Source organism: Paramisgurnus dabryanus, chromosome 14, assembly GCF_030506205.2.
Source record: "Paramisgurnus dabryanus chromosome 14, PD_genome_1.1, whole genome shotgun sequence".
Lineage (NCBI taxonomy): Eukaryota > Metazoa > Chordata > Actinopteri > Cypriniformes > Cobitidae > Paramisgurnus > Paramisgurnus dabryanus.
The window spans coordinates 27,874,909-27,899,624 of NC_133350.1; the positions used below are offsets into that span (position 1 = coordinate 27,874,909).

Consider the following 24,716-nt stretch of genomic DNA (forward strand, 5'->3'; position numbering starts at 1 on the left):
TTGCCCAACACTGGTTAGGGTGTTACACTGTGTAAACTGTGCTGGCCCATGTGAGATGTGTTAAGATGCGTTAGGGTTTGTTAAACTGTGGAAACTGTTTTGGCCCATGTGAGATGTGTTAAGATGCATTAGGGTGTTAAACTGTACAAAGTGTGCTGGCCCATGTGAGATGTGTTTCGATGCGTCAGGGTGTTAAACTGTATAAACTGTGCTGGCCCACGTGAGATATGTTAAGATGCTTTAGGGTGTTACACTCTATAAACTGTGCTAGCCCATGTGATATGTGTTAAGATGCATTAGGGTGTGTTACACTGTATAAACTGTGCTGGCCCATGAGATGTGTTAAGCAGCATTTGGGTGTGTTACACTGTGTAAACTGTGCTTGCGCATGTGAGATGTGTTAAGATGCTTTAGGGTGTTACACTATATAAACTGTGCTGGCCCATGTGAGATATGTTAATATGCGTTAGAGTGTTACACTGTGTAAACTGTGCTGGCCCATGTAAGATGTGTTTAGATGTGTCAAGGTGTTAAACTTTATAAACTGTGCTGGCCCATGTGAGATGTGTTAAGATGCTTTAGGATGTTAAACTGTATAAACTGTGCTGGCCCATGTGAGATATGTTAAGATGCTTTAGGGCGGCCATTCCCAAACTGTGGTCCGCAGACCACTAGTGGTCCGTGAGGGTACTGCAGGTGGTCCATGTAAAAGCAAAATAAAATATAAAATAATATATTTTTTTAAGAATATGTATATTAAGAATATTGATATCAATTTTAAATTAAATTGTCAAGTTATTGTGTGATTACTAAAATAGGCCAGTGGCGCTCGGCTGTGACATTCAAGTTCAGTGCCGTACAAAATGGATCGGTGGATAGCAACAGGTTCTCTGAAAAGAAAAGAGGCAGAGGTTTGCCTTATTTATATGAAACAAAATGTTTATAAATGGAATAAATAAGGCCTGTTATTATTTTAATTTCCAGTTTCTTGATCTCACGTTTCTGAAATGTTTTGCAGATGTGCTGTTAAGTGGACTTGTAAAACTCTGAAGATTAATAATCCCCTAAAATCAACAAAAGTTTTGATATGTTGACTATATCCAAGTGTTCTTGTTACTGTATGGATTTCATACTACTCCATTGCTATGGAAATAAGCCCGTTGTTCAAATGAACCAAGCCCTGGGGCGCTTGAGTAAATAAATAAATAAAATATGTGGCAGCCGTTTTGTGCAGAAAACTTTCTTTTAACAAACCTGTTGTTATGATGTGATGACCAGTTATAGTTTTAGTGCTTGTAAGCCTATTTAGAGGTGCAGATGAATTCAGGACTTTGTGTGGACATTTTATTATGAGTATTATGAGGTGGTCCGCGAAAACTCTTGATTACAAATAGTGGTCCACACACACAAAACGTTTGAAAACCCCTGCTTTAGGGTGTTACACTGTATAAACTGTGCTGGCCCATGTGAGATGTGTTAAGATGCCTTAGGGTTTGTTACACTGTATAAACTGTGCTGGCCCATGAGATGTGTTAAGAAGCATTTGGGTGTGTTACACTGTGTAAACTGTGCTGGCCCATGTGAGATGTGTTAAGAAGCATTTGGGTGTACACTGTGTAAACTGTGCTGGCCCATGAGATGTGTTAAGAAGCATTTGGGTGTGTTACACTGTGTAAACTGTGTTGGCCCATGTGAGATGTGTTAAGAAGCATTTGGGTGTTACACTGTGTAAACTGTGCTGGCCCATGAAATGTGTTAAGAAGCATTTGGGTGTGTTACACTGTGTAAACTGTGCTGGCGCATGTGAGATGTGTTAATATGCGTTAGGCTGTGTTACACTATATAAACTGTGCTGGCCCATGTGAGATGTGTTAAGATGCGTTAGGGTGTGTTACACTGTATAAACTGTGCTGGCCCATGTGAGATGTGTTAAGATGTGTTAGGGTGTGTTACACTGTGTAAACTGTGCTGGCCCATGTGAGATGTGTTAAGATGCGTTAGGGTGTTACACTGTGTAAACTGTGCTGGCCCATGTGAGATGTGTTAAGCTGCTTTAGGGTGTGTTACACTGTGTAAACTGTGCTGGCCCATGTGAGATGTGTTAAGAAGCATTTGGGTGTTACACTGTGTAAACTGTGCTGGCCCATGAGATGTGTTAAGAAGCATTTGGGTGTGTTACACTGTGTAAACTGTGCTGGCGCATGTGAGATGTGTTAATATGCGTTAGGGTGTGTTACACTATATAAACTGTGCTGGCCCATGTGAGATGTGTTAAGATGCGTTAGGGTGTGTTACACTGTATAAACTGTGCTGGCCCATGTGAGATGTGTTAAGATGCGTTAGGGTGTGTTACACTGTGTAAACTGTGCTGGCCCATGTGAGATGTGTTAAGATGCGTTAGGGTGTTACACTGTGTAAACTGTGCTGGCCCATGTGAGATGTGTTAAGCTGCTTTAGGGTGTGTTACACTGTGTAAACTGTGCTGGCCCATGTGAGATATGTTAAGATGCTTTAGGGTGTGTTACACTGTATAAACTGTGCTGGCCCATGTGAGATGTGTTAAGATGCGTTAGGGTGTGTTACACTGTGTAAACTGTGCTGGCCCATGTGAGATGTGTTAAGATGCGTTAGGGTGTGTTACACTGTGTAAACTGTGCTGGCCCATGTGAGATGTGTTAAGATGCATTAGGGTGTTACACTGTGTAAACTGTGCTGGCCCATGAGATGTGTTAAGAAGCATTTGGGTGTGTTACACTGTGTAAACTGTGTTGGCCCATGTGAGATGTGTTAAGAAGCATTAGGGTGTTACACTGTATAAACTGTGCTGGCCCATGAGATGTTAAGATGCGTTAGGGTGTGTTACACAGTATAAACTGTGCTGGCCCATGTGAGATGTGTTAAGATGCCTTAGGGTTTGTTACACTGTATAAACTGTGCTGGCCCATGAGATGTGTTAAGAAGCATTTGGGTGTGTTACACTGTGTAAACTGTGCTGGCCCATGTGAGATGTGTTAAGAAGCATTTGGGTGTACACTGTGTAAACTGTGCTGGCCCATGAGATGTGTTAAGAAGCATTTGGGTGTGTTACACTGTGTAAACTGTGTTGGCCCATGTGAGATGTGTTAAGAAGCATTTGGGTGTTACACTGTGTAAACTGTGCTGGCCCATGAAATGTGTTAAGAAGCATTTGGGTGTGTTACACTGTGTAAACTGTGCTGGCGCATGTGAGATGTGTTAATATGCGTTAGGGTGTGTTACACTATATAAACTGTGCTGGCCCATGTGAGATGTGTTAAGATGCGTTAGGGTGTGTTACACTGTATAAACTGTGCTGGCCCATGTGAGATGTGTTAAGATGTGTTAGGGTGTGTTACACTGTGTAAACTGTGCTGGCCCATGTGAGATGTGTTAAGATGCGTTAGGGTGTTACACTGTGTAAACTGTGCTGGCCCATGTGAGATGTGTTAAGCTGCTTTAGGGTGTGTTACACTGTGTAAACTGTGCTGGCCCATGTGAGATGTGTTAAGAAGCATTAGGGTGTTACACTGTGTAAACTGTGCTGGCCCATGAGATGTGTTAAGAAGCATTTGGGTGTGTTACACTGTGTAAACTGTGCTGGCGCATGTGAGATGTGTTAATATGCGTTAGGGTGTGTTACACTATATAAACTGTGCTGGCCCATGTGAGATGTGTTAAGATGCGTTAGGGTGTGTTACACTGTATAAACTGTGCTGGCCCATGTGAGATGTGTTAAGATGCGTTAGGGTGTGTTACACTGTATAAACTGTGCTGGCCCATGTGAGATGTGTTAAGATGTGTTAGGGTGTGTTACACTGTGTAAACTGTGCTGGCCCATGTGAGATGTGTTAAGATGCGTTAGGGTGTTACACTGTGTAAACTGTGCTGGCCCATGTGAGATGTGTTAAGATGCTTTAGGGTGTGTTACACTGTATAAACTGTGCTGGCCCATGTGAGATGTGTAAAGATGCGTTAGGGTGTGTTACACTGTGTAAAATGTTCAGGCCCATGTGAGATGTGTTAAGATGCCTTAGGGTGTGTTACACTGTATAAACTGTGCTGGCCCATGTGAGATGTGTTAAGATGCTTTAGGGTGTGTTACACTGTGTAAACTGTGCTGGCCCATGTGAGATGTGTAAAGATGCGTTAGGGTGTGTTACACTGTATAAACTGTGCTGGCCCATGTGAGATGTGATAAGATGCGTTAGGGTGTGTTACACTGTGTAAACTGTGCTGGCCCATGTGAGATGTTTTAAGATGCGTTAGGGTGTGTTACACTGTGTAAACTGTGCTGGCCCATGTGAGATGTGTTAAGATGCGTTAGGGTGTGTTACACTGTATAAACTGTGCTGGCCCATGTGAGATGTGATAAGATGCGTTAGGGTGTGTTACACTGTGTAAACTGTGCTGGCCCATGTGAGATGTTTTAAGATGCGTTAGGGTGTGTTACACTGTGTAAACTGTGCTGGCCCATGTGAGATGTGTTAAGATGCGTTAGGGTGTGTTACACTGTATAAACTGTGCTGGCCCATGTGAGATGTGTTAAGATGCGTTAGGGTGTGTTACACTGTATAAACTGTGCTGGCCCATGTGAGATGTGTTAAGATGCGTTAGGGTGTGTTACACTGTATAAACTGTGCTGGCCCATGTGAGATGTGTTAAGATGCGTTAGGGTGTGTTACACTGTATAAACTGTGCTGGCCCATGTGAGATGTGTTAAGATGCGTTAGGGTGTGTTACACTGTGTAAACTGTGCTGGCCCATGTGAGATGTGTTAAGATGCGTTAGGGTGTGTTACACTGTGTAAACTGTGCTGGCCCATGTGAGATGTGTTAAGATGCGTTAGGGTGTGTTACACTGTGTAAACTGTGCTGGACAATGAGATGTGTTAAGATTCATTAGAGTGTGTTACACTGTGTAAACTGTTCTGGCCCATGTGAGATGTGTTAAGATGCGTTAGGGTGTGTTACACTGTATAAAGTGTGCTGGCCCATGTGAGATGTGTTAAGATGCGTTAGGGTGTGTTACACTGTATAAACTGTGCTGGCCCATGTGAGATGTGTTAAGATGCGTTAGGGTGTGTTACAATGTATAAACTCTGCTGGCCCATGTGAGATGTGTTAAGATGCGTTAGGGTGTGTTACACTGTATAAACTGTGCTGGACCATGAGATGTGTTAAGATTCATTAGGGTGTGTTACACTGTGTAAACTGTTCTGGCCCATGTGAGATGTGTTAAGATGCGTTAGGGTGTGTTACACTGTATAAACTGTGCTGGCCCATGTGAGATGTGTTAAGATGCGTTAGGGTGTGTTACACTGTATAAACTGTGCTGGCCCATGTGAGATGTGTTAAGATGCGTTAGGGTGTGTTACACTGTATAAACTGTGCTGGCCCATGTGAGATGTGTTAAGATGCGTTAGGGTGTGTTACAATGTATAAACTCTGCTGGCCCATGTGAGATGTGTTAAGATGCGTTAGGGTGTGTTACACTGTGTAAACTGTGCTGGCCCATGTGAGATGTGTTAAGATGCGTTAGGGTGTGTTACAATGTATAAACTCTGCTGGCCCATGTGAGATGTGTTAAGATGCGTTAGGGTGTGTTACACTGTGTAAACTGTGCTGGCCCATGTGAGATGTGTTAAGATGCGTTAGGGTGTGTAACACTGTATAAACTGTGCTGGCCCATGTGAGATGTGTTAAGAAGCGTTAGGGTGTGTTACACTGTGTAAACTGTGCTGGACCATGAGATGTGTTAAGATTCATTAGGGTGTGTTACACTGTGTAAACTGTTCTGGCCCATGTGATATGTGTTAAGATGTGTTAGGGTGTGTTACACTGTATAAACTGTGCTGGCCCATGTGAGATGTGTTAAGATGCGTTAGGGTGTGTTACACTGTATAAACTGTGCTGGCCCATGTGAGATGTGTTAAGAAGCGTTTGGGTGTGTAACACTGTATAAACTGTGCTGGCCCATGAGATGTGTTAAGATGCATTAGGGTGTGTTACACTGTATAAACTCTGCTGGCCCATGTGAGATGTGTTAAGAAGCGTTAGGGTGTGTTACAATGTACAAACTGTGCTCGGAGCTGTTAATACATTTTGGGTGGAATTAAACTGTGTTGACCATTTGGTGCAAATGTGTTGTGCTGTGCATAGAGGGTATAAAACTGTTGACTCTGTAGAATCTTATCTTAACTGACTGATAAGAAAGACATTGAGGTTTATATTCCAGTACAGGTGTCAAAATCCTGTTGGTTTTGACGGATTTAAAAGAACAGTTTAAATATTTGAGGCTTAAGCCTTAAAATCCATCAGCTTTGTGGAGCACAGCAGTTCACAAAGACCAACACAGACATGCATCTTATTCATGCTGTAGATCAGATCCCATCTGCTGTCATGAGGGATATGTGCATGGGTTTTATTATTGGAAAGTAAGAGAGAGAGTAGTATGATGATGATTGAGTCTGTGAGAAAGAGAGATGGGGAAATAAAAGGTTTGATGTGTTGCTGGTGTGGATTGTAATGTGGGGGATGGTTAGAGAAAAATGCTGGCACCAGCAGTCACTGAGAGAATTAACAGCCGTGAATAATGCAAACCTGTCATATCTCTGGCCATACAGACAGATGGCTTGGTCCTCATATTTTGGGACATGGCCATTCACAAGCTTAAAGACAGACTTTTATTTGCTTCTGTCTTCCAGACATGGCTTTGCATTTATTAAGTCAAAAATTGTTACTCTGAATGATGTATAAACTGTACTGTAGTATACATGAGTAATGAGTAACATTTAAACACGAATATCTCTTCATCCATTGTTATAAATGCTCACTTGCCTGTCAGGCATCGACTGAAGTTTCTCTTGTATGGCAGTTAATCTGAATAGCTACACAGGAAATGCATTCAGGTTTGGCCAAGTGTGAACGGTGATAAAAAAAATTTTTAACTGAATTTGACAGATGATTTATTCATTTTTGGTTTTTTTACTGCCAGCAATATGAAATGTTACTGAGATCTTTCCAGTGAAAACTTACACCAGCTAGCGGTTTGTCTGGTGGGTTTGATGTATTCATATTGTAAACCTGCAGTATTTGGGGGGAGGGAAATAAAACTGCAGGGTAAAAAGAGCTGAATTCATTTTTATTGTCTATTTTTACAAAAAAATATGTATGAAGGGCAAAATATTCTGAAAGATCCAGCTACATCCAGGTTTATTTAGTATAGCAGGTTTACATGGTTTTCAGTTTGTGCATATCACATATGGATGTTGGCTGGTTCAAGCTGGTCTGCTTGGTTAATCATCTGGGTTGGTTTGAGCTGGTTGGCTAAAAAATTAATCAAAGTGTGTGAGACAGTCTCAGTATATGAATAATGAAAATTAACAAATCATGTCAGACAGTCGAAGCTGATATATTTGTAATACATAGGATTGTTAGGCTCTTAATCTGTTTTCACCATCTACACCATGCCATTGGCTGTACAGCACCCTTACGATCTTATAGTTTATATTTTAAATAATGTTCAATTTTTGTTTTTAATAAAGATTTGCAAACTACACCAGTGCTACTTTGAGGCTGTTTAAGATGCGTTTTGATCGATCGCATCATAAGTGGATGTTTTATAGATTTTATAGAAAGTAAAGCTTGATTAAATATATGTTGGAATTTGAAAATATATTTACGTTTAAATATAAAAATATATCTGGAGACCCTATGTATTTAAGGGGCAACAAATACATTTTTAATTTTACAACCTGTACGACAAAAAATATTTCCTGGCCAAAATATAAACGTTTGTATAAAATGTTTAAAGTACAAGTATAAAATGTATAAATATGTATAAAATCTAAAATTATTAGTATACATTTTTGCAGTTAAAAAATATTCAATTTTAATTGTTTTAAACCTTTTATGTTCACAGGTTTGTAACTTACAAAGTTCTTCCAATGCGACATGAATATAAATGCTTAAAATATATTTAATTGTAAAATATATTTCAAAATTGTCAAAAATATATTGGTGAAAAATAAATTTTTGTAAACATATTTCAAATATATTTTAGCACATATATTTCTGGCCATTTTTTTGTATATTTTGAAGTATATTTAAAATTATATTTGAAAATATATTTTCTGCCATGTAGACGGTTTTAGCAGTAACAACATAAACAATCGGCTTTCGTGGTCCACATGTAACTTCCGGTAAACTCTGCTAAGAATAAAATAACAACAAAGTACTTTTAAAGTAGTTTATTTATATAAGAAGCAAAATGAACAACACGTAGATTACCTAGGAAACCTAAACATTTGTTATTTTGATGAGGTTTTCATATGTTGAAGAGTTCAGTTTAGCAACTAGTCAGGCCATTAAAAACTGAAACCGGAAGTAAAGTTTGGACCAGACGCGTATCGTATCACCGCACGTGCGTCTAGAGAAACTGTCAATAGGAGACACATTCACGTTTACAGCAGGGATTTTAATCCGTCTCTTTTGTCCACTTTCGACTGCTTCTGTCCAAAATACTAAGGTGATGGTCTGTGGGCGAGTCCCTCTGCTTTCGTTTAAACACGAACTGAAGAAATTACAGATTTAAATTGACCTGAACTAATATTATGTAAGAGTCACGGCATGTGTCGTTCATAAAAATGCTGCACAACATTTTGTATGTGTATATATATAAGAGCTTTCTGTGATATTTCAGAGCAATTGATGAAATAAGCTCACCCAACTTTCACACGCTTGCAAAATGAAACAAAAATTAAAGAGGCAGAGAGCAGATGCTTTAGTTTTATAAATGAAATCCTAAAGATCACGCTGAACACTGTGGGCTTGCACTAGAAGTCAGGCTTGGCGTTAAAGGAGACATATCATGAAAATCAGACTTTTTCCATGTTTAAGTTCCATAATTGGGTCCCCATTGCTTCTATCAACCTAGAAAAAGATCAACCCAGTAACTTAGTTTTGTAAACTATTCTCTGCAAGCATGAGAAAAAATAGCTCATCAAAATTTTGCTTCCCTTGTGATGTCAGAAAGGGATAATACCGCCCCTTAATCTGCACTATCCAACCACGGCACTGCCATCTAGTGCAGAGATCAGCTCATTTGCATTTTAAAGGACACACCCAAAAACCACACATTTTTGCACACACCTACAAAGTGGCCATTTTAACATGCTATAATAAATGATCTATATGATATTTTAAGATTAAACTTCACATATGTACCCTGGGGACACCAAAGATTTAGTTGACATCTTAAAGAAGTCTTGTGAAATGTCCCCTTTAAAACATTGTGCTCGGTTCATCACATTGGAGCAATAGGCTGAAAGTAGGCATTTTTATGTTGCTGCTCGAATGCATTTTCAACTACCTCTGAATGTGGTCGAAAGTGGACGAGCTCAAAATGTTTTAAACCCTGTTTACAGCTGTCTTCAGCATCGTTCAGTTGTCACCCGATCGACCAGAATGCATCTTAATGCCAGATGTTAACACCCTCTTTGTTCCTAAACTCAGCACAATCACTTCATCTTGTATAACTTGGTTTGGTCAGCTGTTTACTTAGTGTTGTGTACACACATAGCATTTTATTCCTTCAGATTTTGTGCCAGTGGTTGGATTGAACTATAACCCCTGACCTCTGACGTCCTCAGGGATCTCATCCTGTGATGATGTCGTACCCGACGGCCTCCTATGATCAGCTGGTGCGTCAGGTGGAGGATCTCCGTATGGAGAACTCTCACCTGCGACGTGAGCTTCAGGACAACTCACACCACCTATCCAAGCTGGAGAATGAAACCTCAGACATGAAGGTGAGTTAAACTCTGATGATTTCATTGTCATTTAAGTAAAAACGCAAAATTTTGGTTCTTCAGAATGTGTTGAGTCTGCAAAAATCTAATACAACAATTACGTCTGTGACTGCGCTGACTGCAGCGCCTGCCGCCAGAATAAAGTAATGTAACACGATCAAAACTGCGAAAATCTCCGTAAAGTGACAAGGATGCAGCACAGAATTGATAATATTGTGCATTTTAAACAGATCAAACATTTACTCCTAAAACGCCTAAAACCTATGTTATTCTAGGAAAAATACCCTTATCTCCTGAGGGTTTTCAGAAAAAATACTAAGAATTGTCAACGTCTACCAAAAACTTAATATCTAAGCCTCTGTAGCCCTAAGAAACATGAAATAAAAGTAACCGGCGGTAGATCTAATGTTTCGGCACGCAGCATCAGGCGCAAATGGGTTAAAAGACAAATAACAGATTAATGGACGCTTCTTTGATTAGGAGGTTGCATGCAAAATTCATTTGGCTCAAAAAAAAAACCCAAAGGGGCATATGTCCCCTCAGTTTGAATGGGAATGATGCCTGATTTTATAAAAAAGAATTGTTCATTGTTAGTTCATGTTAGCAAATGCATTAACTAATTGTTAACAAATACAAGATGATATTTATAAATGTGCAGTGTACTCTTCATTGCCTCCGTCATGACCCACTTTCACAAAATGTCTGGAGATTCAAATGGTGAATATCCAGCAGCTCCGATGTGAATAATGTATGTTTAATTCACAGCTGCCCGTTCAATCCCTTGTTATTGCTTTCAGTTTATTTTATCATTATTGACCCTGAGTCTTGAATTGCAGTACATTGGATGTCATATGAGCTTGATGTTGCTTTGATTTCTTCAGTTCCAGTAAAGTGGGTGTGCCCGGTTCCTGTCAGAGTCTGTCTTATAATACGACCGTCAGTTTAATGTGTTCATTTATTTTATAAACAACATGACAAACGACTTAAAAACCATGATATGCAACATAATGGAAATTATCCTTTGCAGTTTTATAATTTGATTTATTTTGGGAGGTTTTTAATCAATTAATAAAATAGATTACTCAACTTGATGAATTATTTTATTAGTGTTTTAAGTATAGTGACATTTCTTAAACTAAAGAATAAATAATAGGCTTTCTGCCTACTGGGGTCACATCAACAAACTGCACAAATTGTGTAATCGGGTCTGTTTTGTCAATTGAACTGTGTTTTAAAGACGTTAATCCTGTAGGGAGTGAAACCTCTGAAGACTTCATTAGGAATCAACATTAGGAATCTCTTATATTAACATTTAAAATGTGTAGTTGCTTGTAAATCAATGCAATTGTTTAAACCATGCTTTTCCGCGATTTAACATTAATTTATAAAAATATATAAATCAAGTTGTTTAAAAAAATTAAAACATTAATTTGATTTTGTACACATCTTACACGGGCTTAACTGTAATATGTATTGTTAATGCCTTGACTCTATATTCAAACACAAAGCAATGAGTGCTTTCCTGGGCTTATACTTAGTTAAGGTGGTCCGTGGTCATTTTCTGTATCCTATGAATTCCCTGTGGCACAAATGCCCAGATGTTGTGTGTAATCCCAACTAAAACTGATTACATCAGAGCATTATAAAGATGAGCTCATCTGTTTGTATTCAATCGAAGTGTTTATGGGAAAAGATGTCGTTCTTCTTTTTCTTAGTTATTTTTTGCTAAACAAACCACACTGGCAAACTCTGACTGTCGTCTGCCTGTTTTTTTGTTTTTGTGCATTTTGCTGTTGTAGGAGGTTTTGAGGCAGCTGCAGAGTAAACTGGAGCAGGAGGCTGGGACGCTCGCATCCTCGGGCAGAAGTGATGTGCTGGATCAACTCAAAGGTACTGCGGGAAATATACACACAGTTATAATAATTCATTTATTATTTATCAGTATCTAATGTCCTAATCCTTTTAAAATGATTTATTAAATTAACAACACTCTAAAAATGACTGGATTATTTTTAAGCCATAAATAAATAAATATTGAAAAAAAAAACCCAAAGCTGGGTTGTTTTAACTCAACTGCTGGGTTATTATAACCCATGGTTGCATAACAGCAACCCAACATTGAGTCATTTTTAACACAGCACGTGCTCTGTGCACCTATTATGGGTTAAAAATAACCTAGCCATTTTTAGAGTGAAAAAATAAAGAAACGTTAACATTTATTCAACCCAATGTTGTTCAAATCTATATATGATTTTTTTTTTTTGAGAAAGACAAAAAGAGGATATTTTGAAAAATAAGTCTTGTTTGAGTCTTGACATTCTTCAGAACATCTTATTTTGTGTTTGTAATGACATGAAAGTGAGAAAATTATGAAATCATTTTATTATTACAGTATTTGAAAACCTTTCCACAAGCATCATACTACTGTATTATACACTAAATGTATAATCAAATGCAAAATTATTTGTTTTTCAGAACTGTTTTTCCAGTTTTTGTAAATATTGGAATCAATTTCCCTTTTATAGAGTTAGTTTATTAAAAAAGTTATGTTAAAATTTATTCACTGACCAACAGTCAGATGTTATTATAAAGTGATAGTTCACCTCAAAAGAGTTCAAAAAGCAAAATATCCAATACAAAAGCAATACCCACGACATATTGACATCTTGTGAAGCCAATCAATCGATTTTTGCAAGAAGTTAACAGGTAGGATATACAGGAAGTGCGTTTCATCCACCCGCTCTATTCAGTAGGTGGCACTTAGAGGCTGGTTTGTCAACAGCTACCAAACCAGAGGCGTAGCTACAGCCTGTGCCCACCCACTTTGATTTGTGGCCCACCCAACCAGAAAGAATTAAAGGAATAGTCTACTCATTTTCAATATTAAAATATGTTATTACCTTAACTAAGAAGAGTTGATACATCCCTCTATCATCTTAGTGCGTGCACGTAAGCGCTGGAGCGCGCTGCTACACTTCGATAGCATTTAGCTTAGCCCCATTCATTCAATGGTACCACTCAGAGATAAAGTTAGAAGTGACCAAACACATCAACGTTTTTCCTATTTAAGACGAGTAGTTATACGAGCAAGTTTGGTGGTACAAAATAAAACGTAGCGCTTTTCTAAGTGGATTTAAAAGAGGAACTATATTTTATGGCGTAATAGCACTTTTGGGAGTACTTCGACTCGCCTGAAAAATCCGCTCCCCTTCTCACTCTCATAATGGGAGAGGGAGGGTGTTACTGCGCCAAGTCGAAGTACTCCCAAAAGTGCTGTTCCGCCATACAATATAGTTCCTCTTTAAATCCGCTTAGAAAAGCGCTACGTTTTATTTTGCTACTTTTTTACTACGTTACATTCTATCTATTCATAGTTTTTATTAAATATATAAAGTTTCACTCTCAATTGTATTCAGTTTCGTAGTTTAGACTTACCCTACACTCAGTGCTTTAAGTGGGCCGGAACGCCCCGGTACTCAGTACCGCCACTTCTAAAAATAGCTCTTATGAGTACCACCACCTCTCCGTGCGCCCAGAACGTGCTTTTAGCGTACCGGAACGCTCATTTGCACATCTGTTTAAAAATCAGAGGTTTAATTTAATCATTTGGCTGCGCTGCCGCTTTTCAGAGCGCCCTTAATGTACGCTTCCTAATTCGTCCCACCGCGAGCAGATACTACATTACCCATACACCCTTGCGTTTACAAGTTAAAAGCGCATGCGTCCGTCAGTCAGTGTCAACGTGCTCTGGAGAGGTGTGTGTTTGTGTACGCGCAACCATAGCTGCTCGGTTAAAATGAAAATACAATGAACACGTAATATGCCCTCCTTGTTTTAGACTCTGAGTAGTAAAAAAACACCGTCAGAATCAGAGGACTCGCTGACATCCCACCAAGCCAGAATGATAGCTGCAGGTCAGACGCAAGCCTTGTAGGTACGTGATAATCTCCGCTGTCGCGGCTGTCAGTTTGGTTCCCCTCGAAGCAACTTCGGATTTCCTCAGGCGATGTGCAGAAAACATTCTTGAAATTGTAATATACATTTAGTTTAATTGCTAAACTACAAGTAAACGAAATTTCAATGAATTTGAACGACGTGCACAGTAGTTTTACCACCCGCAAAATGGAAAACAGTGGGACAAAATAAATGACTTTAGAGTTTCAAATGGCCAGTATTTTGTTATTCTTGACCCCATAGACATGGTCTTGGTGTCATTTTAAAGTTTTTTTTAAAGCTCTTTCTATCTGAACAACAAGTTTTAGCATTTAACCATGCTGAAATTTTACTCACATATCTACCTTTTGCGCATTTTATTTATGTTCAAAAGCTCTTTCTACAGTAACTCTTTCTAATGGTATTTTTTCCAAATCATTTTGCACATTTTATTTATGTTCAGTAGCTATTTCTAGCTCAAGCAAATCCACAAATTTATAAAATTATTTATTATTTTTTACAAGGTCGTCTTGACAACAGTCGTTGACTGCTGAATATAAAACCCCTTCAATATAGGAGTCGAGTCAGAAAAAAAAAAAAAATAGAGTACCGGCACCTCTTTTGGGCCACTTAAAGCACTGCCTACACTTGAGTTTGTTCTGCATTGAGTAAGACATCTTTTCACACGTAAAAAAATGTGTGTTATAAAACTGTTCTCCACAATAAATAAATCAGATTAAAAAAAATGTATTCGGCCTTTGATGATTACTGAGCGTCTGTGCGTTTTATCTCTGCACTTATTTGTGTGAAGTTCTGTGAACTGACAGATACGCTTGATTATGATCAAAGATAAAGGAATTTGTTATGATCTTTAACCAGATGCCCCAGGGGATGTAAAGGTGAGTTCAAACATGTTGTATTGCAAGTTATTTTATCATTTTTCTCTTTGAAGCGTAATTTGACACACAGTTTATATATGTGACCCCTGCTCGCAAATTTTCAAAAACTTCACAACGATTTATGATTTAATCTGACAAAAAATGATGATGTTTGAAGTTGATAAAGTCAAAAAAGTACAGTTTCAAAAACAAGATCACTGCATCCATACCTTAAAATCACTGGTCAAACTAATATGTTTGATACACACTTGAACATTTCTGAAGAAGTTTGTGCTCATGTTTGGCAGAGGCTCTGCATTATGTAGACGATTTATTTGTGGTTTACTGTTTTCTACATAAAATCACCCTATATATTATATAAACTTGTTTAATATGTTTATGTGTGGTATGTTTAATATTGACTGAGTGATGTCATGTCAGCGATTGAAATCATATTGAAATTTATGCTGTTAATCTCATAATAAGATTTGAGACTTTGGTGTAGTTTTCACAGGCAGAGTCTCAGTGACATACTGTATACTTGAGCTGTTACACACACCAATAAAATTGTAACATTAAAAAACAAATACACCTTTTAGTAATTTACCTTCTGCCTTAAATAAGACTGGGTCAAGAAATGCTTGACCAAAACGTGCTTGTATTATTATTATTATCATTATTCATACGGTTAAACAGGTTTCACACATTAGCAGCTTCAGTAAAGCAAAAATAAGGACAAACTCTTTTCTGAATTTGGTGTAAATCAAATATTTTAAATTGGCTTAAATAAAAAAATTAAAGATTTTTAACAGACTTTATCTAAATTCAGTTTCCTTCAATCTGAAATATGTATTCATTCCAAGTAATGTAAAAGGCTTCACAATTGACATAATCTAAAAAAATTTAATCCTCTCAATATATAAATACATGTTTAAATGAGTCAGATCAAACGTTCTTTTAAATATTTGTTTTTACAGAATTTTCTGCCAAAACAATCGTTTTACAAATACAACATTCTGAGACAGTTCAAGTCAGTTCATTTCAAGTTCAATTTCATATAAAGCATATTAAAATGTGAATATATCAAATAAGAACAAATAAGAAACCATTGGTATGTCAGTCCAAATAACATTGATACAGCAGCTGCGGTTGAGGGCATGTTACTGAGGACCTTTGCTCCAGTTCATCATCACTTGGCATATCCTGGCGAGACAATAAATAACCCCCATGAGTAAATAAATGAGTACACCACCCTCACATTCATTTCCGCCTTCGCAAATGTAAAACATAAAGCATATAAAATCCACGTTCATATTGGCATTTAGCCTAAACTCCGAGCGGCAAAATCAGTGTAACGTTACACGTCACATATTGAGGTGATTCATTTAACGTTAATTGTCAGCAGAGAAATGCAATATACTCAAGCCTTAGTTATGAAAACAACTTTTTTACAACATTCAGAGCGAGAAAATATGTTTTTCCTTTCATAATATCCGTTCAATCAGTCTATATAATATTATCCCTATTACATTATGCTAGGTCACGCTAGCCTGTACACCTAAAACGGTGACAGTCACCTTATAAAAACTGAACTAGTCACCTTATAAAAATTATAGTGTGAGTGCTGAAATAAAGGGAAAGGATAACGCTGACGTGCAATTTTGGTTAATTCCCCCTTACCTGAAAAACGGGTCCTGTTCGCGTTGTTCAGCAGATAACCGTCGACTGCGTTCGGTCTCTCCCTGAAGAACTCTCTTGAGTTTTCATCTGTGCGCATGTGCAAACTGTGCTTAATCTAATAAAAGCAGTTTGATCGAATGTATAATTTGAATTTCATTGTTATGTTATAAATTATATTGTATCAATCTAATAAAAGTCGTTTGATCGAATGTATAATTTGAATTTCATTGTTATGTTATAAATTATATTGTATCAATCTAATAAAAGTCGTTTGATCGAATGTATAATTTGAATTTCATTGTTATGTTATAATTTATATTGTATCAATCTAATAAAATAGATTGAAAGACACATACAAATTACAAAACTTAATTTTACTTAACAATCGAATAAGTTTAGGCTATTGGAATGAAAACAATTACATCAAACGAAAAACAGCCATGTTTTACTTTTTACAGTGCACTTGGGTTTCTGCAAAATATCTTCCTCATTGTTCTACTGAAAAAAAATGCCACTAAGATATTAGATGGCCTGAAGGTGAGTAAATAAACAAAATGTACTATACCTTTAAAACAAATAATCAATTCTAAATAAATATAAATTTTTCGTCCAAGAAATACAGTCCCAAGTCAGTCCCAAACAATATAACCGAGATAGGTGAACAATCCAAAATCAGCAGGTAAAAATCATTATCCGAAACTTGCAGAGAACAACTGGCAACCGGACAAAATAGGCACAAAAACAGGCACAAAAGCAAAATAACATCCAAAATAATACAGGCACAAAAGCAAAATAACATCCAAAATAATACAGTAACCTGGCACAGATATACAAGGTGTAAATAAAGCAAATACTCAAGGGGAGCAAGAGCTTGTGTTAAATAATAATCAGTAGGTGGAAGCTTGCACATCAATGCACCAGGTTTGAGATCACTGAAGCCAAATACATGGTTCTCTGAAAGGATCATTCATGAAATCGGTATCATAATTCTTAATATTCATTTCTTAGTGAAAATGCTAAAATATTTCAAATCTGTCAGTGGCTGGCCTGTAACTGTGTGCATTTCTTAATTTTTTAAAATCTCCTTCAGAGCTCCATACGGACCTGACTAACTACTACGAGCTCAAGTACCAGCCGCACAACCTGCGTTCGTTTCCAGAGACAATGGCCGGTCAGTTAGGGGAAGGCGAGGAAAGACTCAGCATCGGCAGAGCCCGAAGTCCCATCTGTCCGCTCTCCCGCAAGTCCTCATCTGCATCTGGAGAGGGTACGGCCATGCACCCCACGCATCCTTATCAGGGACCTGGAGAAGGTCGCATTACTGCCCAACACCTGGAGGAACTGTGCAAAGAGAGGTAGGATAAACATCATTTCATGATGAGGGGGTGGGGTCAGGAGACAAGACAGAAAGCCCATGGCCTGAATAAACAAGGCCAGCGCTTTCACACAAAACATGGGACTGCCATGATCTGGTATGGGACTATGGGACCTATTTTAACCATCTAAGCGCATGGTCTTAAGTGCACGGCGCATGGTTTAAACGGGCGTGTCCAAGTCAACTTTTGCTAATTTAACGACGGGATAAATGGTTTATGCGCCAAGCGCATGGCCTAAAAAGGTTGTTCCTATTTTCGTAATGAGTAATGGGTGTATTATGGGCGTAACGTGCAATAAACCAATGAGAGTCACAGCTTTCATCCCCTTTAAAAGCCAGTTGCACCTGGCACCATGCTTAATCCATATTTAGAAAGTGGAATTAATAAACTGAAAAACTAAGTGGAGGAAGAAGATCCCCAGTTTAAGATTAATGTTAAAAAATGGGTTGTTTTTATTTGTATTGAATTTTTTTTTTAAAACCTTTAAAAGCCGTTTTCTTAAAGTCATGGAAGTAAAAATAGCAGGCTTTTAATTGATGTAAATGTATTTATATCCTACATAATCATTGTAATCTCATAAAATAATTTCCAAATATGTAAGAAAAGGTTTGTACTCTAAAAATACTTTATTTGTAACAAACAGGAGATAAAGAATTTACAAACGTGTTGAGAGCCTTCAGCACTTGGACAGCGCCATGAGTTTTTTAAAAGCATTACTTATATTCACAGGTACAAAGTCATCATATACAATACATCTGTGTGATAGCATTTAAAAAAAAAACATTTAAAAACAGATGCATTTGTTTAAAGGAAAGCATTAATTTACTTACCAGGCTTCAGGTGAAGCAGCTCTTTACGCCTTCTTACGTCTCATAATCGGTCCTCATTTATGTCCAAGAGACTCAATAATAATCTTTTACATTTTAATCCTTTAATTTTTCGTATTTAAGCGCGTTTTTGTGCTGCTGCGCATCCAAGTGTGTGATAAGCAAACCGGCGTTGTCATCCAGTTTATAGGCGTATATTTCTAACGCGCTCATTAAATAACCAAAACAATATTGCGCCATTGACTTTAGACTTTAGACCAGGTTGCCTCAAAATAGCAATGCACCAACAATGCGCCTGAACACACCTCGTTTTCAGACCAGAACGCCCATGGGCACAAACTGGGCGCAAATGCATTTGCTATTTAAACAACGTGGCGCTAAACGTGAAAATGATAATTACACCGAGTTGAAACTAGCAAAAGACACTTGCGTCGCACATTGCGCTGCATAACGGCGGGTGTATGATAGGGCCCGATGACTTTGAAAACTGTGACCTGAAGACAGGACCATGACATTAATCATTTAGTACAAATGGTATTGTTTCCTTAAAGAAGTTTTCTGTTTGTATTTCCTATCTAAAGAAAAAGTTAGGGCAGAACGATAAAGAAATTATCTGTTTTTTAATTAATTAATACCAGAACTGACTCATCGCTCCTATGAACCACTTCATACGGTTCACATATTTGGATGTGGCCAATAGTTCAAGATTAGCCAACAAAATTTTTTAATCTTTTTTTCTTTTATTAGGAATTATACCGAGCCCCTAATGTGACATTGGAGTAAAAAAATCTAAAGTTTAGTTTCATGTGCTCACGCAAAACCTTCATGTGCAGAATTTTTTTTTTAAGTTTAGTTTCGCGTGCTCGCGTGAAACTATTGCGTGCTCGCGTGAAATATCGCGTGCGCACATGAAACTTTCGCTTTCACGTGCGCGCGCGATAGTTTCAGGTGAACACGCAATAGTTTCACGTGCTCGCACGATAGCTTCACGTGAGCACGCGAAACTAAACTTTAAAAAAAAAAATTCTGCACATGAAGGTTTCGCGTGAGCACATGAAACTAAACTTAATTTAATTTTTTCTCCATGTCCCCTTAAGGGCTCCGTAGAATTATAATTATAATGTGTTAAAAAAATATTGTTGTCAACTTTGGAAAAACTTGTAGATCTTTTCAAAGCCAGCAGACATGAACTAAAAGCCAAAAACCCCAATTTTTATTTTACAAGGCTTAAAAATTGGGTTTAAAGTTAAAATTTAAAATGTAAACAAAACGTTTTGTGGCTGTCCTATTTGGTAAAAAAAATTTTGAGTTGTTTTACTAAACCCATGTTTGGGTAAAATATGGACTAACAATTAATGTACAAAATGTCCATATTTCACTTAACAATAGGATGAAACAACCCAACATATGTTCATTTAAAGGTGTAATGTGGGACTTTTGAATTACAACAAATGGCTCAGCTCACCCCTCCCTTTCGAAACGCATAGTGAAGCTATTGTAGCTGCCACAGGACAAACACATTTGAGACAATGTAATAACTAATCTATAGAGCAGTTTTGTCCATTTATGAAGGTGAAAATTGGTGACTTTCATGTTAGGGGACCTGCGATGAATGTAGATTAAAAGGCCTCATTCTAAGGTTAGAAAAACAATACAGTTTATTTTCAAGGGTCTTTATACAGCACTGATAATATAGTTATATAGATTATATTGCATTTCTATCAAGAGATCCTTCTGTCAAGAGTTCCAAAAGTCCCACATTGCACCTTTAAACCCAATTATTGGATTTGTTTATTTTTCAAAAGCAAATCACCAAAAAACAAGACTGAATAAAGCAATTCGGATAAAGTTTTCAAACTCTTATAGAGTTTAATTCATCTGAGATTTCATGAGTGTGTCTGTTTATTGTAGGTCCATGTTGCTGAGTGAAATAGAGAAAGAAGAGAAAGAACGGCGGTGGTATTACTCACAGCTGCAAAGTTTGTCTCAGAAATTGGCTGAACTGCCCCGACTCGATACGGTAAACGGTCAAAACATATCTCACCGTAATTCAACTAAATATGAATGAGACTGTGTACATCTTTAGCCAGAAATGAGGTTGCCGGTTTGTGCTAATTGCCAGCACAGATTGTTGTGAGTCAAGATGAGATTTTTTGTTTAGTTTTCTCACATATGGTTTTACAATAGCATGAGGATACTTATGACAGCATTCTTATTAGGTGAACTGTTTTTTTACTTGCAAATTCACCGCCATATGTTGCTTTGTGCCATTGTGGATGAAAATTAAACAAATCTGGATCAGCAAATGTTTTCATATTGTGTTGGCTCATATTTATGTTTGGTTTATTTAGCCTCACCTCAAGAGGTTTGACTTCACTTAAAAATGCTAAAAGAATAATAATGTGTGCAACATTTTCCTGTGCATCCCAGTTCTCCTTGCAGGTGGATTTAATTCGTCAGCAGCTGGAGTTTGAAGCTCAACAGTTGCGCTCTGTTATGGAGGAACGGTTCGGCACCAGCGACGAGATGGTTCAGAGGACACAAGTAAGAACAGATTAAAGATCAACAAAGATCCAACTGTAAATCCAGCTTAAGTGTCACGTGTTTGTTACATAAAACACATGCTGTAAACCACAATATATCTGATTCTTTTATAAAAACACCAGCATTCATGGTCACCATGTTGCTTAAAGCTGTTCCCAAACAAGGCTTCTTAAATATCTCAACCAGCAAGATTTCTCCAGTTAACCAGTTTCATCAGAAATCTATGTTGGTTAATCCCTTGGTCCAGCAACAAATCCAACACTAAACCAGTACAGACTAGCATAAACAACTAGAAAATCATGCTGGCTTTTTGTGTATCAATAATTGATCAATAATCACCACACGTCTGTCTGCATACAGATTCGTGTAGCTCGGTTGGAGCAGTTGGAGAAAGAGCTTCAGGAGGTTCATAGCTCACGAGCTCCACAGGAGAAGAACACTTTACCTGAGACTCAGGTGACACATATACACCTCAACCTTACATCTCATCATTTACATTTAAATATTTGCTGTTTGTAAATGAGTATTTCTATCATTAATATTGCCAAGCAAGCAATTTTGCCTTTTAAAAGACATCTAATAGCCATCCAAACACAGCCCAGGGGCCTCATTTATAAAATGCTGTGTTGAAAACGTCCCAAATTTGACCTTACGATGATTTCTCAAAAGCATGCGGGTGTGATTCACTTAAAACTTTAAAAAGGGAATTAAATAATAATTTAAAAGTATATATTTTAGTCTAAAATATCATGAGGCCCGGACAGGTGATCTTCTTTGGCCAATGGGTGCAGCGCCCGGTGAACCTTTGACCTTAACGCACGGCAGTTTGTTTTTGATAGCAAGTTTGGAAATTTAGCCAAGTAAAATACACCAAAATGGATACACCTTGTGTTGAATACTTTGACATAGTCGTGGAACGAGGATAGGCTAGTTAATGCGGGCGTGTACGCGTGTATAAAGGGTGGTCCAATGCGACCTCCTTAATAAAGCACCCCAAAATTTAAAGCACCTTCTCTTAAGTGTTGAGCATCACCATAGCACCTGCATCAGTACATCTCTAAAGCCGCCACTGAAACCATGCAAGGTACATGATAAGAATACTGTCCCGCAAAGCTGCTGCCTGTCAATCACGGAAAATAAACAGATGTTCTCTGACCAATTAAAGGAAAGTTTACTTGCACGTGACTTACGTGTTAACAAAGTCTTGTTCGTTTGGAAATATTGCCTTGTGAATGCAAACCAAACCAAAATAAAATTGCAACATTGTAGCCATTTAACCCCCAGTTTCAGAACAAAGCAATCGATCAACAGGTCTGAAAATACCCATAAATCAGTGATTGAGCAAGTACAGTATGTATTTATAACTTTATTTAAAAAAATATCGCCTTACCTTACCATGATTCACCACGGTAAGCTTATAATAATGAGTTATACGTTGATTGGGAAATGTCAGTTAGCTTTAATAAATACATTTTAATAAATAAATAAAAACATGTAACAAACCAGCCTAACAAAAATGTTTAGTTTATCCTTTCAATCCTCTTGACAATTATTAATTCTACCTACCTAGAAACACAGAAAAAATCTAGTTTTCAATATTATACTAGTCAACGTATGAAGTGGATCAAAAGAGTTGATCAAAGCTGTCCTAAGACAAGAACAGGTATTGGGTAGTTTTTGATATAACTAAAATGAAACAAACAAGACACTATACTTCAATAGGGTAAAAAATAATTTTTTTGATGTAACAAACAAAAGGTTTGCAATTAGCCAGGGGCAACACCAAAAATGCAGTTAACATTGAACATTTAAGTGACCTATACACCCAACTGTATATCTCAATCTCACCTACTGTCTCATTGCACAGACTGGCACTGAATGTTGCTATGCAGAAAACCGTGAAGACGCCCACTGTTCGCTGCGTCCTATTGGCTGCTCAGTATCTGGTTGGCAATTGTAAGCTGTAATTTTAAAGTATAGCTTTATGGGACTATTGTATTCCCACTGCAGTACAGTCATCTGTCTAAACAAACACAGATTGACAGTGAGCTCTTGAGACAAATCGCCTGCTGTGAGATGAGATGAAATTAAACCTGCAATATGAGGTTGCCATTTAATTTCTAAGGAGCTTTAGGTTTTCAGGTTATAAGATGCTTGGTCATTTTGGGATCCACTGTACATTTAGCAATACTGCAGATTAAAACAAAATATATGTGAATGTACAAAATATACTTAAATATCAGCAAGTACATTTGTAGTACATTGATATTTTTTGTGTTAAATGAAAATGTTAATACTTCAGATATTTTAATTAAATGTATAGTTCTCCTTCAGCGCATCTGAAAAATGATACTAAATAAGAATAATACTTAAATTGATTTTTAGTGTATTGAAATATCACAGCTGAGTACACTTAGATGTTCTTAAGTTTGTCTTAAGATGTACTAAAGACTCATTTTTTGTATAGTAAGCATAAAATTAGTGCATGAAAATAGTAGGCGAGAGCGAGGTCGAGGCTACCGTTTTGCAGAAAAATGTCATTTTTAAAAAAAGATAATGTATTAGAAAGCTATATATATTTTTGCTGTGGTTAATAACTCACAAGTGTGGTCTATCAATACCAACCACCATGTCATCCAAAATGTTGATGTCTTTCTTTGTTCAGTCGAGAAGAAATTATGTTTTTGAGTCAAACATTCCAGGATTTTTCTCATTTTAATGGACTTTAATGGATCCCAATACTTAACAGTTTTAATTCAGTTTAAAATGGCTGTTTCAAAGGACTATAAACGATCCCAAACGAGGCATAAGGGTAAACTTCTCATCTTCCTCTGGCTGTGTGACGCGCCAGCACGACCTCACCTAATTGCAAAATGACGTCGAAAGGTCACGTGCACATATATGAAACGCACATTTGTGGACCATTTCACACAATATGCTGACACAAAGACATTAATTAGTATAATTCGACATACAACAACATCTGAACGCTCCTCTTTCTCCACTCTGGCAGAAAGAACACTGGGGTGTAGTTTCGCATTTGTCATCCGTGACCTCTTGACGTGATGACATATTGCGTGAGGTCGCGCTGGCACGTCACAGGACCAGAGATAGAAAAGAAGTTGTGGTTTAAAAGTGCAGATTTTTTATTATTCTTGCCAAAAACGACAATCGTTTCGCTAGATAAGACCCTCATGCCTCGTTTGGGATCGTTTAGAGTTCTTTGAAACTGCAATTTTAAACTGCATTAAAACTGTTAAGTGTTGGGGTCCATTAAAGTCCATTAAAATGAGAAAAATCCTGGAATGTTTTCATCAAAAAACATAATTTCTTCTCGACTTAACAAAGAAAGACATTTTGGATGACATGGTGGTGAGTAAATTATCTGGATTTTTTTTAAGACAACGGACTAATCCTTTAAGTTGCACATTGTTACGTTTAACAGCATCAGCTGGTATGAAAGTAACACAAAAGTACAAGATAGATTTTTTGCGTTACTCTTTTTTTTTAATTAAATATACCTGACTATGGGGATGGTGAGCAAGACACTGAACCGATAGTTGCTCCAGAGGCGACCTCTGATATATATATAGCAATTGTAAGTCGCTTTGGATAAAAGCGTCAGGTAAACGATGACTATGACCTTGTTAGT

The 24,716-nt window shown here is 37.6% G+C and overlaps 1 protein-coding gene across 1 annotated transcript in view; it reads left to right on the forward strand.

Annotated features, from left to right (window-relative positions):
- The window catches only part of apc2 (APC regulator of WNT signaling pathway 2), a 56,348-nt gene that overhangs the window by 16,496 nt on the left and 15,136 nt on the right, over positions 1-24,716 (forward strand). Inside the window, exons 2-7 of the mRNA XM_065241837.1 lie at positions 9,668-9,826; positions 11,626-11,716; positions 17,408-17,672; positions 20,432-20,540; positions 20,951-21,064; positions 21,425-21,520. Of these exons, the coding sequence (XP_065097909.1) occupies positions 9,683-9,826; positions 11,626-11,716; positions 17,408-17,672; positions 20,432-20,540; positions 20,951-21,064; positions 21,425-21,520 (819 nt within the window). The 5' untranslated portion in view covers positions 9,668-9,682. The remainder of the gene's footprint in view (positions 1-9,667; positions 9,827-11,625; positions 11,717-17,407; positions 17,673-20,431; positions 20,541-20,950; positions 21,065-21,424; positions 21,521-24,716) is intronic.